This window comes from Procambarus clarkii, chromosome 10 (genome assembly GCF_040958095.1).
Source record: "Procambarus clarkii isolate CNS0578487 chromosome 10, FALCON_Pclarkii_2.0, whole genome shotgun sequence".
Taxonomy (NCBI): domain Eukaryota; kingdom Metazoa; phylum Arthropoda; class Malacostraca; order Decapoda; family Cambaridae; genus Procambarus; species Procambarus clarkii.
Window position 1 is genome coordinate 33,369,913 of NC_091159.1, and position 24,047 is coordinate 33,393,959.

At 40.3% G+C, this 24,047-nt stretch overlaps 1 protein-coding gene across 3 annotated transcripts in view; it reads right to left on the minus strand.

Annotated features, from left to right (window-relative positions):
- Positions 1 to 6,321: 6,321 nt before the first annotated feature.
- LOC123747390 (uncharacterized) overlaps positions 6,322 to 24,047 on the minus strand; it is a 48,608-nt gene continuing 30,882 nt past the window's right edge. For 2 of the 3 annotated variants that reach the window (XM_069321840.1, XM_069321841.1), the window contains 6 exons: positions 19,755 to 19,859; positions 15,839 to 16,080; positions 10,934 to 11,109; positions 10,573 to 10,676; positions 8,609 to 8,744; positions 6,322 to 6,912 (listed from right to left, as the gene is read on the minus strand). In XM_069321840.1, the coding sequence (XP_069177941.1) occupies positions 6,470 to 6,912; positions 8,609 to 8,744; positions 10,573 to 10,676; positions 10,934 to 11,109; positions 15,839 to 16,080; positions 19,755 to 19,859 (1,206 nt within the window). In that variant the 3' untranslated portion in view covers positions 6,322 to 6,469. The remainder of the gene's footprint in view (positions 6,913 to 8,608; positions 8,745 to 10,572; positions 10,677 to 10,933; positions 11,110 to 15,838; positions 16,081 to 19,754; positions 19,860 to 24,047) is intronic. The other variant, XM_069321842.1, reaches the window with a different exon arrangement.

Here is a 24,047-nt window from a genome sequence, read left to right on the forward strand (position 1 = left end):
ACCAAACCACCATGAACATGAGGAAGACCCTGTACCACAACCTTCTCTAGAAATTACAACGGAGAAAAAGGAGAGGCAGAAAGAAGAACCAGGGGGAAAAGGCAAAGCTAGAGAGGACAGTACTGCCTGCCAATACATGAGCTGGGAGGCAAAAACACAGTCACTGCCTCCCAAAGACACCAAATGCAGCCTTCTGGATAAACATGACTATGAATGGTGTCAACAGCATGCCATATGTACAATGCATATGAACACTAGTGCAGCCCTCAATCAACAAACCTCAGAACATTCTCAATCTCAGACCTCTGCAAAGGAGTCAATGACCCTTGCACTACTCAGGGTGTGGTACTATATACAGAAAGCCAACATCTATTATACAAACTCCTAAATCCACATGAAAACTTAGGGAAGGGCTGCCCTAAGCACATGTAGCTTGAAGTGAACAATATTGAAAACACACACAACAAGAAAGGCTTGTAAACACATGCATGTGAAGCAACAGTAAACTTGGAAATGATAAGCAAATGGCTCCCACAGGACAGAGTCTAAAAGAGGGCCAACAGTCATATAAAACCAGCTTGGACCCACTTAGGCTGGCATCTCTAGTATCTATCCATGTAGGTGGATCATCAGTGAAAGGACTGAGGTGTACTGACATGAAAGCTGGCAGCTTCCAGTGGTGCTGCTACTTAGCAGGAGACAGGTGTAATTAGAGAGATCTTATCTAACTATTGGATAGATCATTTCTGAAGTCATTTGCTGCTTCAATTCTTGTTCTCTGTGAACCTTGCAGTCGTCCATTTTGCTTCACTGGATGTTTCCTTCGTGGGGGTTATCTTGAGATGATCTTGAGATGATTTCGGGGCTTTAGTGTCCCCGCGGCCCGGTCCTCGACCAGGCCTCAACCCCCAGGAAGCAGCCCGTGACAGCTGACTAACACCCAGGTACCTATTTTACTACTAGGTAACGGGGGCATAGGGTGAAAGAAACTCTGCCCATTGTTTCTCGCCGGCGCCCGGGATCGAACCCGGGACCACAGGATCACAAGTCCAGCGTGCTGTCCGCTCGGCCGACTGGCTCCCTCCCGGGGTGATTGTAAAGAATCCCCAGTTCCCTGTGCCTCTGTGATGGGGAAAACTAGGCTCTGGTTCTGATCTCAGGTAGGCTATTCAAAACTCTTAGGGCTCATGTGACTTATTGTGTAGAGCTATCTCAGTATCTTCAGAGATCCACCATTTGGCCCCTACAGGAAAACACAAAACCACATACTCAATATAAAATGTGTTATCATATCAAATGAGTAATCATTATTGCATAATTGACTTTTACTGCCCTTGTAATTGCCATCCTTGCCTGTAATTTTCAGAAAACCTTTTTATTGCTAACCTTAGTTTTATGCACTGATTTTGTTACAAAATTAATAATTTCCTTGACATTGATTGCATTCAGATATTATACCAATATTTTTGTGTAAAGGCACATTCAAGGCACCCTTATTGTAATCAGTGCTTGTTCAGAAAACCATCCTTTTTCAATGGCATCTTCAAGATAAATTACACTTGCACCTAGGATCTCTCACCTGGAAATAATGATTCGTATTCCAATTCCCAAGTTTCAAACTGCTTGTTCAAAAAAAAATTCCTTGTCATCTACAAGCTTAACATTGTCAAGTAGCAACTCCTCCCTACTTCTAGATGTCAGAAGATTTTCCACGCATAATTAAAGTGCTCAAAATGAAAATAAAACCTCTTTAACAACCATAACAAGAGAGAATTCCTCGAAGGAGAGTCAATAGCTTCAATCATGAATGTTTTCACACTTAATCTATTTAGTGAGGTACAGTATAATATAGAGTACAGTATAGAGTATAGAGTAAAGTATAGAGTATAGTATAGAGTATAGAGGAAACTATAGAGTAAAGAATATAGTATAAAGTATAGAGTAAACTGAATGATTAATTTATAGATGAATGTCATGAGCAATAAGCCCACTACTATTTGAAGGAGTTGCATGAGAAGATTTTTGTACCAAGATGTCAAATAACTTGAGTTAAGTGGGATTCAAGATCAATAGATTTCAAGCATGTGAAGAATTATCTAGCTTTTTTTTTTTTTTGTCTAACGATTAACATCAAAGCTTTAGCAAATTCTTACATATCTCAGTTCCTTTAGAATCTATGTGAAAAATGCTTTTCAAAGTGCCACCCCTTCCCCCACCATATTAAAGAAAAAAAATTATAGTACATATGAATACAATTACTTATTCTAAACTACTGCATAAATCAACAAGAAGGATGGCAAGGAGCCTGCACACCATGCAGAGAAATTGTTTATGCAAGTCTGAGAGTAAATGGAGATTAAAGTCTCACTTACAAATCAGCTTCCTTAACCCTTGGACTGCTAAGCCATTTAGGAGTATGTACTTCATTATGGTGCTCCTGACAACAAATAGTTAACAAATCAAATGAGGAAAATTGCATAAAGCAATTTGCACACACATGAGGTAGCCATAAATAGCACTTGGAGCAGTGTAAGGGTAAAGAAAACTGATTATTTATGAAGCAATCATATCTGGGAATGACTCCTAGATGCATTCAGCAAAAGCTATAAATGAACAAGTTTATATATTTTTTCCTCCAGAGAACTGAAGAACCTATTCCTTGCCATTTACAGTACTGTAGTTTGGAATAGGATAATTAAGGCTGATATAAAGATGGCTTTGCTAGTTATGGATACAAGTCAATATAATGATACTATGTGCCATATTGGTTATTGTCTCGTTAATCTGTATAAATTCTCGTTTATCTGTAACAATAAACTGTATACTAAATTCTACAATTTTCATTCTTATCCCATTACTTCATACTGTATACTAGTGAGACTTTCCAGAAAATAAACACAAAATAATATTATTACACACATCATATATTTTATTAGTGCAAGTACTGATCATGAAGAAAAAATATTGTACAACAAAATAGTTGTAGTAAGTCAAAAACAATTGAATGCCTCAATGATAGAAAGATGATGAATGAGAAAGCATTCTGAACTAACCAACTGGTCCTCCAAAGGTTAAATAAACTTTTGTAATACAGTTGAGCAACCAAAATCCAACATTGCTGGGGAGCAGCAGCCCATTATGGATTAATGATCATTTCAAATTTTAAACGAATGTTGACCCTCTTCCAAACTCTGCCTAAAATATGATGCGAATTTTATATACATTTTATCCCTCACTTTCAGGCAATCACATGGTGTAGATTATGAATGCACATTATCACCTGTGATGCCATAATATGTGCTGAATATTTTTTATATATGTTATCAGCATTGCTGGCTAAGCATGATTATTAAAATTATACAAATTTACTGTAAATAAGAAATAAAGAAACATTGTTTACTTAGCAAGGCAGGAAAAGTACACTTTCACCACACGTCATTACTGGACAGCGATATCTTTTGAGAAGCGATTACAAGAAAAAATCCATGAAAACCCTATTGTTAATATTTTTGGTATTTTTAAAGTACAGTGGAACCTCAGTTGACAAATGACCCTCTTTATGAATAATTCGGTATACGAGGTCAATTTCCTCGTAAAATTTGACTCGATATTCGAGGTTTGCCTCGGTTGTTGAGTTTGTTGATACTGTACATGTACTGGTCGACGATCCCGTGGTCCCTGCTGGGCACGGGGTGAGGCGCTATCAGTTTACCAGTGTATCCCGCTTAGTGACGACCACGCTTGAATTCTTTGTGAAGAATTTAATTGTTTTCCTGCTTTTTTTGTTTTCTGAACATAAAACTAGTGATGAATGTAATGAAACGCCATTTTCTGGGTGAGCTGCAGAGGCTTCCTGGAGCTATCAGACTGATATATGCTATATTAGTCTGGGGCTTCAGTCAATGGTGTTTTGCCTACCGAGGACCACTAGCCAAAACATGGCTCTTTCAGAGGGGCACAGGGAGCAATGACCATAGGAAAACCCCCCTTGTATTTGAGGGTATTCCATCTGCCATCAACCGGGGTTAGGCACTCAGAAAGGTAGGTATTTCAAAACAAGCCACATGGTAGGAAAGTGCAAAAAACCCAAGACCGAACAGAGAAACAGGACTCCCCAAACAGAGAGCAAAGAAAACAAGCAAACAAGCAAAAGTCATTCACCACCACCCCGCTGATTGTCCGTGCAGCCTGTTGTCACAGCCCTCCCATCCCCGGGAGGGGGTTACCTTGGACCTTCGCGCCAGCTACCTCACACCCTCAGTTCGGAGGCTGAGCATTAAAAAAAGAAAATGCCGACCAGAGGGAGGGAGGGTGCCAGGGAGCCTCCAGGGCTCACCCAGGAAATGGCGTTTCATTACATTCAATGCTAGTTTTCTGTGGGGGAGCCCCTTCGGCTCCCTTGAGCTACATAACCAAAGTACAGAGGAACCTCATGTGACGAGCAGCCCCATCTACAAGCATTTCAGGTATCGAGTGAGCCACTCGCAGAAAATTTGTCTTGATTGATAAGCTTCCGCTCGATTAACAAGAAAGCAAAGTAGTGCTCCCTAACGTTCCTGTTGGTTCTCGCAAATTCTCGGACGCCTCCGATGACAGTGTTGTTGTTTTATCGCGCAGGACATGCATCCCTCTGCATTTATTTGTGCTTTTCTTTGGGTTTTTCGTGGTTTTGTGACTACAATTTGTAACCTACGATGTCACCAAAAAAACCTGCTTGCTTCTTTGAATAGTGTTGTCAAGAGTAAGAAAGACACAATTACTCTTGATTTGAAGAAGGAAATCACCTGACTCAAGAGGTGGAGTCTCCTGCCACACCATAACCCCTCTCTTCCTCCCCACCTCCCCATCGTCTCCCTCAAGCCACCAACAACTCTTCAGAAGGTAAAGTGCAATTGAAAACAGTAAAACAAAACATTTATAATAATTACATGCATTATAATTATGCAGGCAATGAGTCACAATAACGTATGAAGTATGTTGACCAGACGACACACTAGAAGGTGAATGGACGACGATGTTTCGTTCCAGTCCTGGACCATTCTCAGTCGACTTGAGAATGGTCCAGGACGGACCAAAACATCGTCGTCCCTTCACCTTCTAGTGTGCATTATAATTACATTATCAAATTTCATATTGATGTTTTACGGGGTGGAATGGATTAATTTTATTTCCATTATTTTAAATGGGGAAAATTCATTTCGCAAGATGAGCATTTCACACGATGAGCGCAGTGCCGGAATGGATCAAATTCATTAACTGAGGCTCCTCTGTAGAAAGAGGTACTTCCCCCAGGGGGCGGCCGCACCGTGTGCTTCAACTCGAAGACGAGACAACTGGCTACAACCTGCGACCCAAGGCAACGCATGAACGACTGGGACCAGGAACATTCACCAAATAACGGGCGGCCAGGACCTTGTTCGACCTCCAAAAACCCCGTGCCCGAATGTCAGCCCAAGACATATTCTCAAACACAGCGACCAAAGCAGCATACTTATGAACATCATGGGCACAAGGGTAGACCGCAGGCTGGCTAGACTAAATAACCCTGCGGATGACCTGAGAGACCCAAGCCCTGGAAAAGGAAACGAGGGAAATTGAATCAACCCAAAGTGCATCCACTGCCAAAGAAACCGAGGCGCCCAGGTAATGGCGCAGAGCCGCTACTGGATACAATACATGATGAACCCCCCTGGCCTGATCAACCAAGTACCAATAACCCAAGGGCCCCCCCTCCGGAAGCCTGCCGTCTCGTTCTTCACCAGAAAAGAAGGAGACGGCTGCAATGAAACAAAACGTCCACCAGGACCGAAAGAGCAGAAACCTCTACTCCGAGCATGAAGCTCACCAACCCAATCCCCAGAGACCAATGCCAACAGAAACAAAGTCTTCAGAAAGTAATTGTGAACCAAAGGGGCCACCACAAACTGAGGAGAAGAAAGGAAAGAGAGTATGCGGGCCAAGGATCAGGATGGCTCAGACTGCGCAAACAAAGCACGAGAAAGTTTACGGAACGGGACGGAAGTGACACCCACCCCGAACGCAAGCTGGAGCAGCTCTACCAGTGCTGCACGATAAGAGGTGACAGTATTAGGCATAAGATGATGGTCCTGAAAGAGCCAAGAAAGAAAGGACAAGACAACCCAAATGGAAATAGAAGACAGCCTACGAAGAGAAAGGAAATGGCACGGATTAAATTCGTAAATGGAGGGGCCATATGTGGTATTTAAAAAATAATTTTGGACTGTCATAGTGTGTGTTCAGATTTTGTGAGCTCAACTGTACTACTACTGGTTCTACTTGTATAGTTAGTGAACTTGGCAAGTAATCCTTTGTTTTGATGCCACTTATTCTCGGAAATTTATACCATTACATGCTCTCTAAATTTTCCTTCAATGCATTTGTCACAAAACTGTATAACGTATTTAACACAAATGGCACATGGTGGGAAACCTATATGAGAATGCCTTCTTTAATGAGATATTAGCTCAGTGTTAACCTGACAGATGCCATCTGTGTGCCGCTGGACTGCACTGAGAGCTAGAACAGCTGCTTTCGTATCTGTCATAACATCTCCGCTTAAACTTGCATTATCCTCCTTATCTTCCCGACTTGGGTTTGTACCAGGGCCATCAACTAAGCACAGAAGTTCATCATCATCATTGTCGGCATCACTGTTTTCCTGACAGGTAATAGACAGGTTCTCCCTGAGGAAGGTGGGTTCATTATCACAGACATTTTCTTGAATTTGTGTATGCCCTCCTACGGCCAGAGGTGTGTGGCACTCAACATCTATGGAAGTGCTGGCACGTGGTGCATCTGAGTATGCATGATAAGGTGCATATGCTGCGTGGGTGCTTCCTTCAGTATCATCTGTCTCAGAGCTGACAATTACAGAGGCAGAGTCATCATAGTCTGAAAATAATTACCAGGATTATTGCTTATCTAGATAAAAATTTTGTGTTTCAAGAAGATTAGTGTATGGAATATGAACTGATATCTGAACCTTGTACATAGTCTATCATAATCAGGGTCTTCTATGCCACTATCCTCAATAATTATAGTTAGGGTACTTATTTATTTCATCATCATTATATGATGTGGTGGACACGAGATGCATAGCGGTGGTGTGTGAGCTGCTGCTGCTGCTGCATGCATTACTCATGGATGCTCTCACAGTATTGAGGCCCCTCACACCCAGGAGGCATGCCCAGGATATTTTTCCAAGATTATGTCTGTTTACTGGAGGCCTGAGGAAGCAGATGTGAGCCTTTTGCACCCATGGGAGTTTTAAATCTTACGTGGTATATTAATACAGTACATACCTGGATGTGATGTGTAGTTGAAGGATTACAATTGAGTAGCCATCAAGAATTAAGAAAATTATATAATAATTGTATTTTCAATTATTTTCAGGCTTCCCAGGTTTCATTGGGTTGCCAGAAATCCATGGGAATACCCATTACTGAGCATTTGCTTTTTGGATATTTTCTGGAAATACTGTGTATTATGTATTGGCTAAACACATGACTGCATCATCCTCCCTGTGAGGTTAATTTCAATTGCATGTGTAATATAGTGCCTGTAAATGGTGAAAGTTAACATGAAATGGACACATAATAAATGTAAGCAGAGCTTTTTATGTCTGCTTATCAATGAATACAGTTAGGAAGTGAATGAAGGAGATGTCCCTTTGTGATATTACCCACTATACCTGCGCAAGCCATTTTCACAGTAAGTAACAGGTAGCAAATATTTGCTTTCAATAGGGCAAGCTCTTATAAGAAGATATTTTTATTGCTAACTATAAGGGGGTATGCAACTGTGCTCAAGCATTATGATTACATTTTTGTTTAATTTTGGAATGATCAGTGCATAAGGTTTTGATATAGCCCCCCCCCCCCCCCAAAAAAAAATAACAAAAATAATAATAATAATAATAATAATAATAATAATAATAATAATAATAATAATAATAATTCAGAGTAAGATTTTTTGTGGGTTGTCATGTGGCACTATTTTCTTTGATGCTAATCCCAACGTGTCCATGTTGAGCATTTACTCAACAGCAATTACTGGGAGAGATTCGGTGAATATAGCCCCAAGTGTCTGACCTCCAACCTCATACACACACACACACACATTTCCATTTAAAGATATAGAGGTTCAAAAGTGGGTACAGTATTCTTTAAGTGGATAAAGATGGTGCCCAAAGGGAGTCACTGTCTACATAGCATTATACGACGTGCGAGAGTTATTACCTTGTGAAAGCAAGGAGGCCTGGTTGGAGACCGGGCCACGGGAACATTGATCCCCAAAATCTACGTAAGGTAAGGTAGAAGTGATCACATTTTAAGTAAATGTACATGGATGCAGGCATCATAATGATATGCTTTACCCCATAGCTCAAATAATCCTTTTTATACAAATATAAAGCTAATGCCATGTTTATGTGCTGGTATAGCCAAGCTCAAGCAATCACACTAGGCCTTAAATGTTTTATGCTAGCCTACCGGAGGCCAGGACCATAATATGGCTATCAATTATAAATTTAAAATCATACTGTAATGACAGCCACACAAGCCCAATTTAATAAAACTGTATATGATACCTGTCTCTTGAAGGGCTGAAGTTAAGTCTAGCATTGGAGCATCTTCTCTCTCCTCCATGCTGTCCTCTTCACTCGAGTCAGTTATTGCAGATAATAATGGCACATCATCAGCATCTGGTGGTGGTGGTGCAGGATCCTATGAAAAACCATAAATATTAAAAATATTCCTATTCAGTGAAAAAGTCAATGCTGGTAAACATTAAGTAAGCCTATCAAAGATTTATCATAATACCATTATTATTACCAATTGACTGGTTGGTTTTTATGGCAACTGCCATACAGGAGGTCATTGGGCCAAAGCATCATGAATATAATTAAACATTAATATAATTTCTAAAACTAAGGCATAAAGAACTGGCACTGAATGTAATGAAATGCCTCTTTCTGGTGGATTCTTTATGGCTCCTTAGTGCTTGCTATCTGGGAAGCTCTACCCAATTCAATCCATGCCAGGTCCTTGTGAGTCACTCATTTTAAGCCTACTAGGGATCAAAGGCCAAAACCTGGCCCTAAGTAAAAGACATGCAAGAAGCAAGGGATCCTAGATCCCCCTAACCAACAAAAGGCCATCAGAAGGATGGGCAAACCAAAACATGCAATCAGCAAGGTAAACAAAGCAAAGAAAGAGGGACTACGAACTCCTAAAATAGATGAACCACCCAATCATGGAGCAGTTCAGCAGTTCATTCATTAGTTCACCTGCACACCACCAGGGAACTATGCATCTTCCTCATCAATCTCCTAGCCTTGAACCTCAGCCACTTAATCAGGAAGATGGAAAAGCTGAAGCCTCAAAACAAGAAAAGGAGGGTCCCAAAGATCCACCAGAGAGATTTTTCTGGTTAGACTTCTATTGGTGGCTCCTTGGTGCTATATCACCAGAGAAAATAAAAAAGGGAGTACTCACCCTTGGCAGACGACAACTGTAGAAAATAACCCCAGGAAAGGGGAGAGATAGGGCTGATTTATTAGCCTCAAAGCCACCTAAGCCCACCACAGACCAAGAAGTTTCAATAAGTAACAAGCAGCCAGCACTCTATTGGACTGCCAAAACCTGAGCCTAAATATTTGCCCCAAAATATATTAAAAATAAGGGTTGCTTTGTATGGGCCAATAGGCCCATATATGAATGAGTTTAGGTATACACCTGTATATAAATAGGACTATAGGTAACTACACTATAAGAGGAAGACAACCACAAGAATTAGACAAAAAGACCTGGGAATGGAAATAAAAATGGAAACCGACTGGAGAAGCTCATAATAACAAGATAACATCAGCACCATAACCATGTTGCTAATGTTAGGGATAACATAACCACGTCGTGGCACAGTCAATTAAGGCGCGTCTGGGATCCTCTTGGATGTAGGTTCAAACCCACATCGTGGCCCTTGTAGATTTGTAACATCAGTAGCATATACAAAATTGGCAAACTTAAGAACAACTTTAAAAATCTAAACAAGTGCTATGAGGTCTATATATATTGACTATGTGAGAGAACTATAAGAGTATGAAGCACGGGCATGGAAACTGCACCTCATGAAGCACAAAAAAGAAACTTGGAAAAGTACAAAATTTTGTAACTAGACTAGTTTCTGAATTAAGAGGATTCAGCTATGAGGACAGCTTTAGGGCACTTTAGCTCACAGCTTAAGTGGAGAGAAGAAAATCAATTGAAAATTGTTGAAGCCACTTCCATCCACAGCTTCAGGAACAGAAATAACAGAATTTAAAACATCACAAGATTTAATTAGCCTGGAGTATCAGATATGGCCATTGGGTATCAAAGCCATATATTTAGTTTTGTATTCCTACTGCCTGTGTTGTTTTGCACATTGGCCAAATAAAACGATTATCAAATTTATTATTATTATTACAGAATGAAGAACACCTTCTATAGACATACAGTAGAGTACTGACAAACACCTGTGACTGGTGATGACACTGGACATACAATACAGTACCTGTAAACCAGGAACTGACACCGGGAGAAAGCTTCCAACCTTGGATCTCTCCTCATTTTCCTTTTCCTCACTACTGCGCCTTCCTCTTGCTCCACAACTCCCTACTGGTTAAATAAAGTAAACAGTGCAGTTGTATTAACTTTCAGAATTTCAACTAATAATAACTATGAACACATGAACTGACTAAACATTACGGATACAGTAATTATATTTCTAATACTTTAACTTGTATTATTTCTTAACTTTATACAATGCAATATAATTCAATTTTATCCATGGTATGAGGAAGAAGGAACACAATAGCTTATTATCTATACAAAAACAGTGCATCACTTTCAAGCACAGTGGGAAAGTTGCATACCTGTAAAACTTGCTCTTCGAGATGCATGCCCTGATTCAGCATCATATGTATGTGTGGAGTGATGAGCTCCTTGACCTCGCAGTGGAGCAGGTAAGTGGGGTAGCATTCCCTCTGGAGGTACTGGAGGTCGTCGACGCTGACGCCTCCAGTGTCTGCTTAAACTACCACCAAACAATCTGAAAAGAAAATTTGATACTTACAACTTATAGTGTTACTTGCAAGCCAATATATTTCAAATAAAAGTAGGATCTGAGATAGACAAGAACAAAAACACACATTGCAACATCAACATGACTAGATACGTTTTGAATGTAAATAATCGAGGGAGGCATCCCTCCAGTCCATATGTCAGGCACAGCTCACAATAAAAGAATGTGTTATGAATATTCTTCCAAACCAAAATACATACTCTGCATATACATATTGAAATAAAGATATTTAGGAAGGAAAGAATGCATGTGGGTGATTGTAGTGAGAGGACTGGGTGGGTGTGGATGGGGTTGTGGGCAGATATTGGTGGGTATTTAGCTGGTGATGGGGTAGGTACATTTTTAGTGAGGGGTGGGCATATGGTTGGGATGTGTACATAAAGAAATTATCTAAGTGTAGTTACAGGACAAGAGCTACACTCATGTCCCATCTTCCCAGTACTCTGACATATAATGCTTTAAAACTATTGATGGCTTTGGCTTCTACCACCTTCTCACTTACCTTGTTCCAAACATCTATCACTCTGTTTGCAAAAGTGAACTTTCTAATAATTTTTTTGGCAGCTTTGTTTCCTTAGTTTAAACCTATGGCCTCTTGTTTTTGAAGTTGCAGTTTTACAAATTCTTCTTTATCAATTTTTTTTATTCCTGTTACTATTTTGTACATAGTGATCATATCACCTCTTTCTTCTACCTTCCAGCTGTTTTGGTATATTTAATGAATCTAACCTCTCCTTGTAGCTCTTGTTTTTCAGTTTAGGAAGTCAAATTACATATGTTTGTTGCATATCTTTGCATCTTCTCTAGTCTAATGATAAACTTCTTGAGAGATAGGCACCATACAACCATTGCATATTCTTATGCAATGGTTGTTTTATTCTTGCTTTAATCGAAAACCACCATTGGTTCTCTTTCTTTATCAGAATTTTTTAAACGTTTCCACATAATCTGTAGGTTGTGTATGACCTATTTTCACCTATTCTCACATTCCATAAAGTGGCATTTATTCACATTAAATTCCATTTGCCGTGTTGATCCATACACTTATTTTGTCGAAGTTTTCTTGAAGATCATGACAATTGTCCTAGTAGAATAGCATCATCAGCAAAATGTTCATATAATTCTGTATTCCTTCTAGTAGATCCTTTATGTAGTCAATGAACATTATTGGTACAACAAACAAGTGTTAAATGTAATGAAACTACCCATTTCTGGATGAGCCCTGGAGGCTCCATGAAAATATTACATGGATTCAGTGCCATACTATTAGATGCCATCAGTCACAGAGATCTTATTCGAATTCTCTATGAACACTGTGAGAGGTTGGTCAGTTATGCCCGTATGTATAGGAAGTGTGTTGGGCCTTTGATGCTGATGGAGTTCCCTCTCAGCATGCCTATTGCACCTCTGCTCTTCAGTGGGTCTAGTTTGCACATCCTGCCATGCCTTCTGGTCTCATGTGGTTTTATTTCTGTGTGCAGATTTAGAACCTGATCTTCTAATATTTTCCAAGTGTAGATTATACCTGCTTGCTTGATACCTGCTTGATGGGGTTCTGGGAGTTCTTCTACTCCCCCAAGTCCAGCCCAAGGCCAGGCTTGACTTGTGAGAGTTTGGTCCACCAGGCTGTTGCTTGGAGTGGCCCGCAGGCCCACATACCCATCACAGATCGGTTGGTCCGGCACTCCTTGAAGAAAACAATCTAGTTTTCTCTTGAAGATGTCCACAGTTGTTCCAGCAATATTTCTGATGCTCGCTGGTAGGACGTTGAACAACCACAGACCTCTGATGTTTATACAGTGTTCTCTGATTGTGCCTATGGCTCCTCTGCTCTTCACTGGTTCTATTCTGCATTTTCTTCTATATCGTTCACTCCAGTACGTTGTTATTTTACTGTGCAGATTTGGGATCTGTCCCTCCAGTATTTTCCATGTGTATATTATTTGGTATCTCTCCTGTCTCCTTTCTAGTGAGTACATTTGGAGAGCTTTGAGACGATCCCAATAATTTAGGTGCTTTATCTTGTCTATGCGTGCCGTATATGTTTTCTGTATTCCCTATATTTCAGCAATCTCTCCTGCTCTGAAAGGGGGAAGTGAGTACTGAGCAGTACTCAAGACGGGACAACACAAGTGATTTGAAGAGTACAATCATTGTGATGGGATCTCTGGACTTGAAGGTTCTCGTAATCCATCCTATCATTTTTCTGGCAGACGCAATACTTGCTTGGTTATGCTCGCTAAACGTTAGGTCATTGGACATCATTATTCCCAAATCCTTGACATGCTGTTTACCTATTATGGGCAGATTCGATTGTGTTTTGTACCCTGTATTATGTTTCAGATCCTCATTTTTGCCGTATCTGAGAACCTGGAATTTATCACCGTTAAACATCATGTTATTTTCTGCTGCCTAATTGAAAACTTTGTTAATATCTGTTTGTAGTTTTTCAATGTCTTCAGCAGAGGTAATTTTAATGCTGATTTTTATATCATCTGCAAAGGATGATACAAAGCTGTGACTTGTATTTTTGTCTATATCTGATATGAGAATAAGGAACAGCAGTGGCGCAAGGCTTGTACCTTGAGGTACAGAGCTTTTAACTGCGCTTGGACTTTATTTTATTTGATTGACTGTTACTCTTTGTGTTCTGTTTGACAGGAAATTGAGTATCCAGTGACCAACTTTACCAGTTATTCCCATTGACCCCATTTTGTGTGCAATCACTCCATGATCACATTTGTCGAATGCCTTTGCAAAGTCTGTGTATACTACATTTGCATTTTGCTTTTTTTCTAGAGCTTCTGTGATTTTGTCATAGTGGTTGAGTAACTGTGACAGACAGGATCTTCCCGCTCTAAATCCATGTTGTCCTGGGTTGTGTAACTCATTATTTTTCATAAAACTAGAAATTTGAATCCTAATCACTCTTTCAAATACTTTTATTATGTGTGATGTTAGTGCAACTGGCCTATGATTTTTTGCCAAGGCTTTACTCTCCCCCTTGTGCAAAGGAGCTATATCTGGAGATTTAAGTGCTGCTGGTATCTCCCCTGTATCGAGGCTCTTTCTCCATATTACGCTGGGTGCTCGCGCTACTGGTACTTTACATTTCTTTATGAATACCTGTATTGAATTCCATGAGTCAGACCCAGGAGCTGAGTGCATGGGCATATTGTCAATTTCTCTTTCAAAGTCTTCCGAGTTCGTGTTAATATCCGTTATATTATCTGCAGCTTGAATGTCATTCATAAAGAAGCTGCCTGGATCATCAACTTTCATGTTGTTTATTGGTGTGCTAAACATAGCCTCATACTGGCTTCTTAGAATTTCACTAATTTCTTTGTTGTCCTCTTTGTACGCACCTTCAATTGTAATTAAAGGTCCAATACTGGTGGATGATTTTGATTTTGTGTATGTGAAAAAATATTTTGGATTTTTCTTTATCTCTTGTATAGCTTTCTGTTCCAATTCCATTTCCTCTGCCTCGTATGATCGCTTCAACGTTTGTTCTATTTCTTCGATCTCCCTGTTTAGGTTTATTTTCCTTGCTTGTGATAGTCGTGTCTGCCTAAGCATTTCCATTATTTTTTTCCTTATCCTGCACAGTCGTCTGCATTCTCTTTCTAGAGTGATCCTCTTTCTGACCCTCCTCACAGGCACGTGCTTCAGGCAGACCTTGTATGCTTCAGCTGTCAGTTGATACAGCATTATAGTTTATATCCTTGTCTATGTCTGAGATGAGGATGAGGAAAAGTCCCGGAGCAAGCACAGTACCTTGGGGAACTTTTTATGATGGATGATTCAAATTTTACTTTGTCGACTATTACGCTCTGGGTTTTGTTTGTTTGGAAGTGTTAGGAAGTTAAAGATCCACCTCCCTACTTTGCCAGTAATTCCTTTTGTGTGCACATTGTGTGTAATAACAGCATGGTCACATTTGTCAAAGGTTTTTAGAAAATCTGCATATATTATATCTGTGTTTTGTCTGTCTTTCATGGCATCTAAGGCCATGTCATAGTGGTCTAGCAATTGTGAGAGGCAGGAGCGCCCCTCGTCTGAACCCATGTTGCTCAGGGTTATGTAGATACTGTGATGCCATGTGTTTTGTGATCTTACTTCTTACTCCCTCTCTCATAGATTTTTATGATGTGCGACGATAGAGCTATTGGTCTATAATTTTTTGCATAAGCTTTAGTACTTCCTTGGTGATCTGAGTGAGTCCTGGATATTACTGTGGCTAATGAGAGCAGACTCAAATCAAATTTCTTCCAATAAAACTGTTGTTGTAGATAGCACATTTAGTCAAATACGGCATTTGATTATTGTCCTTTTCTAGCGGAATATTTGTGCCGTCAAAGATGCCTAGAAAGAATTTTTCCAGTCTGACCAATATAAATGTATTTAGAATCCTTGCATAGGGCTAAATATAACAGATACAGCCTGCTGGGGACTTCAGAGAATTTTTATCCTAAAATTGTTCACTGTACAATTGTTCTTATGAACCAAGTTGATATTAAAATAAATATATGTTGATATTAGTAGTAGTTTTATACTACTAAAACTATATAGTAGTTTTGGTATATAAAACTACTATACTAAAATTATAGTAGTTTTCAACTCCTTAAATTTGTAACGATTAATGTAAATTAATAGTAAATCACACACGAGACAGTATGGCAGGTACAATACTCACAAGGCAGAAGGGTCATTAACAGCAACAGAATAGGAAGGTGGTGGCTCCCGCTGCAATAAGTGCTGCTCCAGACGGGAGAGTGGTGCCAGTGGGGTGGAACGTCGACCAACTCGATGACCATTATGTTGGGCTCTTCCCATCCCCACACGTAGTGCATACAATCGACATGTACATCCAATAGCAATAACAAGAAGCAATGAGCATACCAACCCGCCCATTGCTGCTGCCACAATTACAGAATTCTGAAAAAGATATACATGGTTGATACCTGGTTGACGGGGTTCTGGGAGTTCTTCTACTCCCCAAGCCCGGCCAGAGGCCAGGCTTGACTTGTGAGAATTTGGTCCACCAGACTGTTGCTTGGAGCGGGCCGCAGGCCCACATACCCCCCACAGCCTGGTTGGTCCGGAACGTCTTTTAGAAAACAGTCTAGTTTTCTCATGAAGATGTCCACGGTTGTTCCAGCAATATTTCTGATGCTCGCTGGGAAGACGTTGAACAGCCACGGACCTCTTATGTTTATACAGTATTCTCTGATTGTGCCTATGGCACCTATGCTCTTCACTGGTTCTATTCTACATTTTCTTCCATATCGTTCACTCCAGTACATTGTTATTTTACTGTGTATACTAGGGACCTGGCCTTCCAGTATTTTCCATGTGTATATTATTTGGTATCTCTCTCGTCTCCTTTCTAGTGAGTACATTTGGAGAGCTTTGAGACGAGCCCAATAATTTAGGTGCTTTATCATGTCTATGCGTGCCGTATATGTTCTCTGTATTTCCTCAATTTCAGCAATCTCTCCTGCTCTGAAGGGGAAAGTGAGTACTGAGCAGTACTCGAGACGGGACAACACCAGTGACTTGAAGAGTACAACCATCATGATTGGATCCCTGGATTTGAAAGTTCTCATAAGTTCTCATCCTATCATTTTTCTGGCTGACGCAATATTTGCTTGGTTATGCTCCCTAAATGTTAGGTCGTTGGACATCATTATTCCCAAATCCTTGACATGCTGTTTACCTATTATGGGCAGATTCGACTGTGTTTTGTACCCTGTATGATGTTTCAGGTCCTCATTTTTGCCGTACCTGAGTACCTGTAATTTATCGCTGTTAAACATCATGTTATTTTCTGCTGCCCAATCGAAAACTTTGTTGATATCTGCTTGTAATTTTTCCATGTCTTCAGCAGAGGTAATTTTCATGCTGCTTTTTGTGTCATCTGCAAAGGATGACATGAAGCTGTGACTTGTATTTTTATTTATATCTGATATGAGAATAAGGAACAGCAGTGGTGCAAAGACTGTACCTTGAGGTACAGAGCTTTTCACTGAGCTTGGACTTGTTACTAAATATTATTCTAAATATTACATTTAAAACTATTTGAAATTAATCACAGTGATGTGTGGGTCATATTTAGTACAGTATATCTTTTTTTGTTTTAAATCACAAACACATATACAGTACTGTACTATGATTTTCTTTCGAGTTCATTGAACAGTCAACCCATCCTCCTGTTTAGATAGTAACTATTGATGATTGTCAATAGTCAGAATTTGTACATTCTTAGCTTTGAGATAGCAGACTAGTATGGAATTCCTTTTAAATAAATGAAGTTAAAACACAAACTTAAATATTCCTAGGCCTAGTATAATACACATATGTACTATATTAGGCCTCAGATATCGTGTTTTAGGCCTAGTGAGGTTTGGATAGGTTAGTTAAGTTTGTCAAGATAAAAAAAAATAGTTTTCCGGTTTGTCTAACTCAATAGTTCAGATTTCTACATTCTAATTTCGTTGTACATCGGTATTTATACTATGATTCTCATCGTTACTATTAGTACAGTACTACCATAATAGGAGGATGTGCTGGAATAGTATAATGGCAAAAATTGATCAATAAAATATAACAAACTTACTCCTGTACAGTAGACCAATGAATACGAGCTACTTCAGAAAGCATTATTGAACTAGCACTCAAGAGTAAATACTGTGTACTCATAACAAATTTATCTCATTCTTTAAGATTGCAGGTTGGAAACTTTTTCTTCTGTTGTAAAATTCAGTTCTGTTTTTGGATCAAAACTGAGATTAGTGGTGACAAAATATACCTAACTACAAATATGAGCAAGTATTGTCTAAAATATTAAATTTAAAACTATTTGAAATTAATCACAGTGATGTGTGGGTCATATTTAGTACAGTATATCTTATTTTTTTTTTTTAAATACAGTACCTACCACACTTTATAATTAAGCTTATCCTCCTTGCTCCACCACCATTTCTGCTGTGTTAGACCTCAAGGACTTAGGTCCAGGGACACTATCCAGGAACTCACCTGCAAAACCAGGTGAACCTGAGCTAAAGTGGTTACGTGAAAGATCAGACAAGGAATGAAGCCGTTTAATCCTGGGAGGTCGAGAATGTTCCATAGGCCTGCCAAGTCCTGCTTGGGGATCACAGACAACTGTGACATCCACCACAGAGGGTTGCACAGGTTGTGACCCCTACAGGAAGAAAACCCAATTGCCCCCATACATGAAGCTACACAGAGGAGCCAAAGACACATGCACTGCCAAAGGCGAGGCTTCCTCACGAGGAGGAGGCTGGCACTCTCAGGAACAGCCACCCAAACTCCTCAGGAAAGAGAATGCTGGCTGAGCAGAGACAACATCTATGAGCACCAAGAGAAGACAACTCTAGATGTGTGCAACTCATGATGAACAGTAAATCAAAGTACACACAAAAAGTGATGAATGAAACACAAACATGTGAAGCAACTACTCAAAATTTAGAATGAGTTCACATGCAAATGGGCCCCCCACAGAACAAACTCCACTGATGACTGTCACTTATGTGAAACTGGACCCAAAGAGCATTAGCATGAATGAAAGTGTAAAAGCGACGACACGTTGATATGTCACACCAGGCTAAATGACTGACGTGTCAATGGGGCGCATACAGCAGCTAGGTATCTGGCCACCTGGAAGCACACAACTGCTATGAGTGAGTGAACGAACCACCTATTGACTGTACAGTTTTGGAGTATCATTTTCTGTTTTGTTTACCTTGCAGTTGTGTGTTTTGTCTCGCTCTACCAGGCTGTGAGCAGCTGCATCTAACAGCCTGGTTGACCAGACGGCCTGGAGGCCTGGCCAAAAACCGGGCCTCGGGGATGTTGATCTTTGGAATCAACACAATGCAACCTTTTTGATAGCATTTTCTTAGTCTCGGTGATCTCACATCCATGGTTAACTGTGTCACTATAGAGGAAGCCAGGTTTTGGTCTCTAGTCCCAAGTACACTTACAATGATTCAAATGACCTGGAGTGAATCAAATTGGGTGGAGTTATCCAGATTGTTAACAGGAAGCCTCCATATAAGCCATCTTAGTAAAGGGACATGAGGTGCAAGACAGAAGAAACATCTACTGAAAAACTTAGAAAAAAAAAAAAAAAAAAAAAGAGGCTTCGTAAAGGTTGAATAGCAGTGACAGCATTGGGCATGAGACAGTGCTTCACAAAGACCCATGACAGAGTAGACATGATTACTGGCACAGAAACAAAGGACAATCAATAAAGAGAAAAAAAAAGCCAGAAGAGCAAAAAGGAAACAGTGTGATGCTAAAGGAGCCTCCACATAGTCCCCATACAAATGGAAAATGTGTGTCCAGTTGCAAATGGCTCAAAAACACAAGAAATGCATTCAGATTCATGAATATACTGATAGCCTGAGTATAATGCATTTGTCATTGAAGATTCACAAGTACTGTATGTTACATCCATGTTAGTGTATGTATACTTTTCCAACCTCACACAGCTAAACCACACCACCAGATGAAGCATTAGTACTTGTACTAGTAATATATAGAATATTAAAGCATCATAACACAAAATTATGGGTGGCTCTTACCCTTAAGCAGTCCTCCTCATCACTGGCATCTCCACAGTCATCAAACTGGTCACATCTCCAAGCATCACGAATGCATCGTCGATTTGCGCAAAGGAAAGCTCCATGCTGTAAAACAAAGTATTTTAAACTATGCAGACGAGGAATCACAATACGTGGCAAAAATATGTTGACCAAACCACACACTAGAAAGTGAAGGGATGACGACGTTTTAGTCTGTCCTATACCATTTTCAAGTCAATTGTGATGAGGAAAGGAGTTGAGACAATAAATAGGCAAGAGAGAGGTGAGGAGAAGAGAATATTAGAGAAAGAAAAAGCAAGGCAACAAGTACGCAAGGTAATAAAAGGGATAGTAATAGGAATAAGAACATTAACCCTTAAACTGCGCAACGCGCCTGCAGGCTCACGTCTGGTTTGCGCAACGCGCCTCCGGGTATTTGTATTTTTCACGTTCCATTCAAAACTCCCGCGGCTACATGGGGGTTCACATCAGCTTCCTCAGGGCTCTTGTAAACAGACGCCATCTTTAAAAAAAATCGTGGTCCACATTCCCGGGTGTGGGAGCCTCAGTAATGTATGAGCAACCAAGGCTGGCGCTTGCAGCATGAGCGCACAGCACTGCTGTTCAGCATGTGACCACAGCATCGCCTAATAATGTCAATATATATATATAACTTGTATTATTTAGCTATGATAGTGTTATATTAGAGCCTGTGTGTGATAATGATTGGGTACAATGTTCAAATATCAGTGATTCAATGCTGTTCACGATGTTCACAGCGCTAGCCACAGCACCACAGCATTATTTCGTTCATCTAGGAATCTTCAAATGATTTCTTAGGTTCCTTTTCAAAATAAACGTGTGGTCAATTATTCATTTACAGGAATTAGTGACCAGGATTGTGATAATAGCAGGAATGTGGTTATAATTAGCGTTGTGCGTAGTATTGTGGAAGGAGGAATTTTGATGAGGGAGGGAGGGCGAGAATTGAGGTAGCCTCATTGTGTGTGTGGCTGCCACTCTTGTTTTGCTCACCATACTAGGTTAGTGGTTCGCTATGGGCAACACATATGTACATGGGTATATATAGTGTGTGTATATAGTGTAAGAACAGCAACAGGAGAATGTTGAGAGGAGCTATTTTGGTGAGGGAGGTGACGTAATCGTAGCGTCATCTGCTGTGTGATTTTTCATGCAGTGTATGGTGGCCACTGTACTGTTTGGACACAATACCGGCTTACTTGCATAGTTCTGGTAAATAAAACATGTAGATAGGTATATAGAACATGTGTAATAAGAACTATAACAATATGGTGGGAGGAGCAATGTTGGCGAGTAAGATGTTGGAGTGAGGGAGACAGGCTGGGTGTGGCTGCTCTCACTCGAGGTGTTCTGAATGTGTTCATGGCCAATACGAGGCAGCTGCTATTGGCCCATACGAGGCAGCTGTTATTGGCCCATACGAGGCAGCTGCTATTTGCCCATACGAGGCAGCTGCTGTTGGCCCATACGAGACAGCTGCTATTGGCCCATACGCGGCAGCTGCTATTGGCCCATATGCGGCAGCTGCTATTGGCCCATACGCGGCAGCTGCTATTGGCCCATACAGGGCAGCTGCTATTGGCTCATACAGGGCAGCTGCTATTGGCCCATACGAGGCAGCTGCTATTGGCCCATACGCGGCAGCTGCTATTGACCCATACGCGGCAGCTGCTGTTGGCCCATACGAGGCAGCTGCTATTGGCCCATACGAGGCAGCTGCTATTGGCCCATACGAAGCAGCTGCTACGCGGTGTTCTGAATGTGTTGATGGTGAATGTATATAGTGTGTGACAGTGTATAGTGTGTAAATAGATTGTATATATACACAAATTAGCATGATACATAGTAAATATGTGCTGCATATGTGTACACAAGTTTCATGCACGTAACACAGTGTCTACGGACAGTACGGATGTTGTACTGCGATATTATAGTGTATGTGTTCATTATACATTGGATTGGCACATAAAAACAATGAAAATGTATTTGGAAAGGTGCGCAAAAAATGAAAGAAAATATATTCGCGGCAACTCGCGCGCCCCGCCCCGAGCGCCCCACCGCCCCCGAGAGCTCACGGCACGGGCGCACGGGGAATGATGACGTCACGCCCCAACTTCCGGACCCCATAGCAGCCAAAGTAAGTACAATTTCGACTTTTTTTTTACATACCCATACTAAGGGAAGGGTTTTTGACACTTTAAAAAGAAAAAATAATTTTTTCCAGAGAATTTATTTCCTGCGCACTGCGGGGGTGTCACATTTGGAGGCAACGCAGTTAAGGGGTTAAGAACAAAGGTAACTGCACAACCCGTTCTCGCACTTTCTTTAAGTCAATATTGACTTATTAAATAAGTGCATATGTGACATACTAATTTATTGTGAATATTTTAGTTTACCTTGAAAAGCTTCATAGAAAACACCGACCTTACCTAACCTTCTTAGTATGTTAAGATAAGCATCTTATTGCTTCGTAATTACAATTATTACTTAACCTATTATAGGTATAGGTTAAGTGTGTGGTCTGGTCATCAACATTCCAGCCTCAAGACAATTCAAAATAATATGAATAATAGGCTGTGAATCTGTGAAGTCACAGTGGGCAAACTGGACCATCTCCCACCCATCACCACAGGCCGGCGCGACGCTTGGCGGACCCCTTCCTACCTGAACTCCCCAATCCCAATTGGGAAACTGGAAGTTTTAGATAAGTAAAGTTCGGAAACCAAGTGGTGCTCTGTATATAAAATGGGGCCTCAACTTACGATGGTAATCCGTTCCCAGAGACGGATCGTAAGAAATTCTGTTTTTGTGGTGATTTTTTGCTTTTTGAACATAAAACTGATTATTATATATCACGTCTGGAATCAGGATGGTAAGCTGATAAATTTAAATGGCTACAGCCCACCAGCAAGCAACACAAAGGAAGAACTGATGACAAACGAGGGAGCCTCATATTGGTCATGAGAGATATTATTGTACAAGCAGATAAAGATAAATCACAACTGTTGATACTGGGGGGACTTCAAGTTTAAAACAATAGACTGGGAGGCCCATGAAGCAAGAATGGAGGACTTTTGGACATGCAGATTTGTGAACCTCATTCTGGAGACATTCTTGTATCAACACATAAAGCAGGCCACAAGAATGAGGGAAGGAGATGTAGGATCTAGTATTCACCAGGAAAGAAGAAGAGATATTTGACATCCAGTACCTTCCTCCCTTGGGAAAGAGTGATAATGTCCTGTTAGACATTAAATATGCTTTAAGATATCATCTAGAAGAAAATGGAGACATTGAAACAGTTGATAAACTCTATTTAAGGAGAGGTCACTATGGAGAACTTCGAAAAAAATTTTAATGAGTGTAATTGGACAGACTTGTTGCTAGGCAGGGAAGTAAATGAAATGTATGCCAAATTTTGCAAAATATACGATGAAGGCACACAAACATTCATACCAAAATAGAGATGCAGAGCCAGAAAACAGGACTGGTTCAACAGAAATTGCAAGAGGGCCAGAGACCAAAAGACACACAAATGGAATCAATATAGGAAGAGGCCGAACCCCCAAACATCCCAGCGATACAAAGATGCGAGAAACAACTATACGGTAATAAGGAGAGAGGCAGAAAGAAATTTTGAGAAAGGGATAGCGGATAAATGTAAAACAGAACCAGGCCTATTCTACAAATTCATAAACAACAAATTGCAGGTAAAGGATAATATCCAGAAAGAGGTTGAAAATGGGAAACAGATTCACGGAAAATGAAAAGAAAATGTGTGAAACATTAAACAAAAAGTTACAAAGTGTGTTTGTACAAAATGAAATCTTCAGAGAACCAGACACAATAAGAATTCCAGAGAACAACATAGAGCATATAGGGGTGTCTAGAGATGAAGTGGAAAATATGCTAAAGGAGTTAAGTAAGAGCAAAGCAGTTGGCCCAGATGGAGTTTCACCATGGGTTCTGAGAGAATGTGCATCTGAGCTCAGCATTCCACTTCACCTGATCTTTCAGGCATCCCTGTGTACAGGAGTCATAGCAGACGTGTGGAAAAGGTTAACATAGTTCCAATCTACAAAAGTGGCAGCAGGGAAGACCCCTTCAATTATAGACCTGTATCATTGACAAGTGTAATAGTCAAAATATTGGAAAAAATAATAAAACTAAATGGGTAGAACACCAGGAGAGAAATGATATAATATCAGACAGACAGTATGGTTTTCAATCTGGAAGATCCTGTGTTTAGAA